The 5,119-nt window shown below is 41.9% G+C and overlaps 1 protein-coding gene across 1 annotated transcript in view; it reads left to right on the top strand.

Moving 5' to 3' along the window:
* Positions 1-518: 518 nt before the first annotated feature.
* LOC124008878 (IgGFc-binding protein-like) overlaps positions 519-5,119 on the top strand; it is a 78,992-nt gene continuing 74,391 nt past the window's right edge. The window contains exons 1-2 of the mRNA XM_046320475.1: positions 519-625; positions 1,568-1,593. Coding sequence (XP_046176431.1) covers positions 522-625; positions 1,568-1,593 — 130 coding nt within the window. The 5' untranslated portion in view covers positions 519-521. The remainder of the gene's footprint in view (positions 626-1,567; positions 1,594-5,119) is intronic.

A 5,119-nucleotide genomic window follows, 5' to 3' on the forward strand; every position in this document is an offset into this window, starting at 1 on the left:
GACTTTTCCTCAAGTAGTATTTTACTGGGTGATTTTCCCTTTTACTCAGTCATAGAGTCATTTTCTATTAAGGTATCTTTACTTTTACTCAAGTATGACTAGAGTATTTTTTCCACCACTACTAATACTGGTGTGGTTTTGTCCTAATTAAACTTAGGCCTTAAAACTGTCATGTAACGCATTTTCAAACAGATGCAGAACTTTACGAAGCATCTCCACCCACTCTAACTGTACACTGGCGTCAGACAAAAACTTACAAACTGAACACACCCACGCCATATCACTCACTGTTACTTATTCACTCAATGAATTGGTGGTTTTGCAATGTGCAACGCAAGATCATGCACATCTTGAGATGTAGGCTAGTGATAGGGTAATAGCATTTATAATACACTCCACTCCCTTCACCCTTCTTTCCCTCCCTCCTCCTATCTTGTTCGACACTTTCACCCCACCTATAAAAGTATGGGTCCCTCTCATTGCCCTGATCCCTCTCATTGTCCTCATTCCCTGCTAACTGAATGGCTAGCCCGCTAACTCTTAAGTTAGCCATGGGCAAATTAAAAAGCATTTGTGTCCTGCTGTGGATATGTGGGTACAGTGCCCTGGCCACCACAGAAGAAAGGTGAGTTACAGAGACTGAGATATTAATATTGAGCTTCAATTTTACTCAAGATCTGTGATCGGCTTGTTGAATTCATTGGACTTGATTGCTTGAGTAATCAAATGAGTTTGGTCAATTTGAAATGTTTGATTATAATTGTATAATACTATTCTACTGTAAAGTGTGAATTACAGGTATCAGATATTGTAAGGTGTTTCGAATATTTTACCAATCAAGTTTTACAGAATAATTGGTTTTGTTGCATTTGCCATACTTGACACACACTATTGTAAAGACCGTGTTAATGAACTCACATTTGTCGCTATCAGGGATGATGTGTGTATTTGTAATCTTCTGATGGAGCTGGGTTAAACCGATGTGGCTCTGAAATGGTATCCTTTCAAGTAATTGTTCTGAATGATTGTAAAGCAACTTCATGAACAATTGTTGTTTAGCTAGCTAGTCAAATCTTTTTTTAATCCATATTAGCAGAGACATGACATCAGTCAAAGCAACTCAAAACAAGACATATGGTATCAAGACCAAAATAAAAGTAGCAGAAACGAGCCACCTACGATTCCCCCCATGGCAGCATCGTGTCATTGTTGCTAGCTATCTGACCATCCAGAATCATAGCAACACACGGACTTCTTCCCCGTTGAATCGTGTGCAGCGTTTTTTTGTGACGTTGTCAGTTATAATGAATTAATGAAATGATACGTCATCCACTCGTACGGTATAGACAAACATCCCTGCTGCTATTTTTTTTGCGGCGTTTTTGTGATGTCAGCTAAACGGTCTATAATTCATTTAATTTAATTTACTTCTTAAATCTCTGCTGATATTTTGGATTCTATAGGAATTCATATATTCTTCACATAGCATATGGATAGATCCCAGACAGTATATTTTATACAAACAGGAAACCACATTTAATCTACCTCTTTTTTTTCTTTTACACAGCTATGCAAGATCAGTGAGAGATGCTGGTAAGTTTGCCATATCAAAACACAATTTGGTTTTTCATCTTTTGCCTTGTTGTTAATATTAGCAGAACACTTGATTAAAATATGATGGGCAGCCCAGCTCTACCACAAGTGATTCAACTGATGATTAGGTGATTAGTTGAATCAGGTGTTTTAGTGTTAGGCTAATTGAGTACAAATCATGTAACCCCACTCTGTGGGTCTACTGTACAGCGTCTGATAGATACAACCGGCAGGTGAGTTCAGTCACATGATCCAGTCATCACAATGTCCTTGGGAACATGGTCTTTCTCCATCTCCTCCCCTATACTGTACAACACAAAGACGCTTATCGCTACACAACCTGCTTACACACTGTCAGACGTGCCCGCGCGCACACATAGACACACAAAAACACACAGACACTTTCTCACAGTTATGGTACAAAACAATGCAAGAGGGGGCCATCCAGTGGGGCAGCGGTCTAAGGCAGCGGTCTAAGGCACTGCAACTCAGTGCAAGAGGCGACAGTACAGTCCCTGGTTCAAATCCAGGCTCAATCACATCCTGGCCGCGATTGGGAGTCCCATAGGGCGGCGCACAATTGGCCCAGCGTCGTCTGGGTTTGGCCGGGATAGGCCATCATTGTAAGTAAGAATTTGTTCAGAAACTGACTTGCCTAGTTAAATAAAGGTTAAATAAAAAAATTAAGTAATTGGTTTAGGGTCTGGGTGTTCCATAATCAACAGATTCCAAATGTATTACTGTTGATATGGCAAGAGGTAATCAACAGATTCTAAATGCATTACTGTTTATATGGCAAGAGGTAATCAACAGATTCTAAATGCATTACTGTTTATATGGCAAGAGGTAATCAACAGATTCTAAATGCATTACTGTTTATATGGCAAGAGGTAATCAACAGATTCTAAATGCATTACTGTTTATATGGCAAGAGGTAATCAACAGATTCTAAATGCATTACTGTTTATATGGCAAGAGGTAATCAACAGATTCTAAATGCATTACTGTTTATATGGCAAGAGGTAATCAACAGATTCTAAATGCATTACTGTTTATATGGCAAGAGGTAATCAACAGATTCTAAATGCATTACTGTTGATATGGCAAGAGGTAATCAACAGATTCTAAAAGCATTACTGTTGATATGGCAAGAGGTAATCAACAGATTCTAAATGCATTACTGTTGATATGGCAAGAGGTAATCAACAGATTCTAAAAGCATTACTGTTGATATGGCAAGAGGTAATCAACAGATTCTAAATGCATTACTGTTTATATGGCAAGAGGTAATCAACAGATTCTAAAAGCATTACTGTTGATATGGCAAGAGGTAATCAACAGATTCTAAAAGCATTACTGTTGATATGGCAAGAGGTAATCAACAGATTCTAAAAGCATTACTGTTGATATGGCAAGAGGTAATCAACAGATTCTAAAAGCATTACTGTTGATATGGCAAGAGGTAATCAACAGATTCTAAAAGCATTACTGTTGATATAGCAAGAGGTAATCAACAGATTCTAAAAGCATTACTGTTGATATGGCAAGAGGTAATCAACAGATTCTAAATGCATTACGGTTGATATGATAGTCAGCTGTCTTTTAGTAGCCTTGAGAAGGACTACACGTGACAACACATTTGATATAATGCCATTTACCTATGATGATTTGAGCAGCCAATTGCTCCGTGATATTTGCCTTTTTACATCAACAGCATGTCACGTGCAACCAGGGGGAAAAATATCCTAGACCACCTTTACTCCACACACAGAGATGCATACAAAGCTCTCCCTCTCCCTCCATTTGGCAAATCTGACCATAACTCTATCCTCCTGATTCCTACTTACAAGCAAAAACTAAAGCAGGAAGTACCAGTGACTCACTCAATACGGAAGTGGCCAGATGACGGGGATGCTACACTACAGGACTGTTTTGCTAGCACAGACTGGAATATGGTCCATAATTGATCCAATGGCATTGAGAAATACACCACCTCAGTCATCGGCTTCATCAATAAGGGCATCGATGACGTCGGCCCACAGTGACTGCATGTACATATCCCAACCAGAAGCCATGGATTACAGGCAACATCCGCATCGAGCTAAAGGCTCGATGCCGCTTTCAAGGCTTATAAGAAATCCCGCTATGATCCCGCTCAGACAAACCATCAAACAAGCAAAGCTTCAATACAGGATTAAGATTGACGACGCTCGTCGGATGTGGCAGGGCTTGAAAACTATTACGGACTACAAAGGGAAGCCCAGACGCGAGCTGCCCAGTGACCCGAGCCTACCAGATGAGCTAAATGCCTTTTATGCTCACTTTGAGGCAAGTAACACTGAAGTATGCACGAGAGCACCAGCTGTTATGGATGACTGTGTGATAACGCTCTCGGTAGCTGATGTGAACAAAAACTTTAAACAGGTCAACATTCACAAAGCCGCTGGGCCAGACAAATTACCAGGACATGTACTCAAAGCATGTGCGGACCAACTGTCAAGTGTCTTCACTGACATTTTCAACCTCTCCCTGGCCGAGTCTGTAATACCTACATGTTTCAAGCAGACCACCATAGTCCCTGTGCCCAAGGAAGCGAAGGTAACCTGCCTAAATGATTACCGCCCCGTGGCACTCACGTCGGTAGCCATGTAGTGCTTTGAAAGGCTGGTCATGGCCCACATCAACAGCATCCCCCCTGACACCCTAGACCCACTCCAATTTGCATATCTCCCCAACAGATCCACAGATGACGCAATCTCAATCACACTCCACACTGCCCTTTCCAACCTGGACAAAAGGAACAAAGCTCATCCCTAAGCTAAGGACACTGGGACTAAACTCCTCCCTCTGCAACTGGATCCTGGACTTCCTGACGGGCCGCCCCCAGGTGGTGAGAGTAGGCAACAACACGTCTGCCACGCTGATTCTTAACACTGGGGCCCCTCGGGTGTGTGCTTAGGCCCCTCCTGTATTCAAATCAAATCAAATTTATTTATATAGCCCTTCGTACATCATCTGATATCTCAAAGTGCTGTACAGAAACCCAGCCTAAAACCCCAAACAGCAAGCAATGCAGGTGTAGAAGCACGGTGGCTAGGAAAAACTCCCTAGAAAGGCCAAAACCTAGGAAGAAACCTAGAGAGGAACCAGGCTATGTGGGGTGGCCAGTCCTCTTCTGGCTGTGCCGGGTGGAGATTATAACAGAACATGGCCAAGATGTTCAAATGTTCATAAATGACCAGCATGGTCGTATAATAATAAGGCAGAACAGTTGAAACTGGAGCAGCAGCACGGTCAGGTGGACTGGGGACAGCAAGGAGTCATCATGTCAGGTAGTCCTGGGGCATGGTCCTAGGGCTCAGGTCCTCTGAGAGAGAGAAAGAAAGAGAGAATTAGAGAAAGCATATGTGGGGTGGCCAGTCCTCTTCTGGCTGTGCCGGGTGGAGATTATAACAGAACATGGCCAAGATGTTCAAATGTTCATAAATGACCAGCATGGTCTAATAATAATAAGGCAGAACAGTTG

This window comes from Oncorhynchus gorbuscha, linkage group LG21 (assembly GCF_021184085.1).
Source record: "Oncorhynchus gorbuscha isolate QuinsamMale2020 ecotype Even-year linkage group LG21, OgorEven_v1.0, whole genome shotgun sequence".
Taxonomy (NCBI): Eukaryota; Metazoa; Chordata; class Actinopteri; order Salmoniformes; family Salmonidae; genus Oncorhynchus; species Oncorhynchus gorbuscha.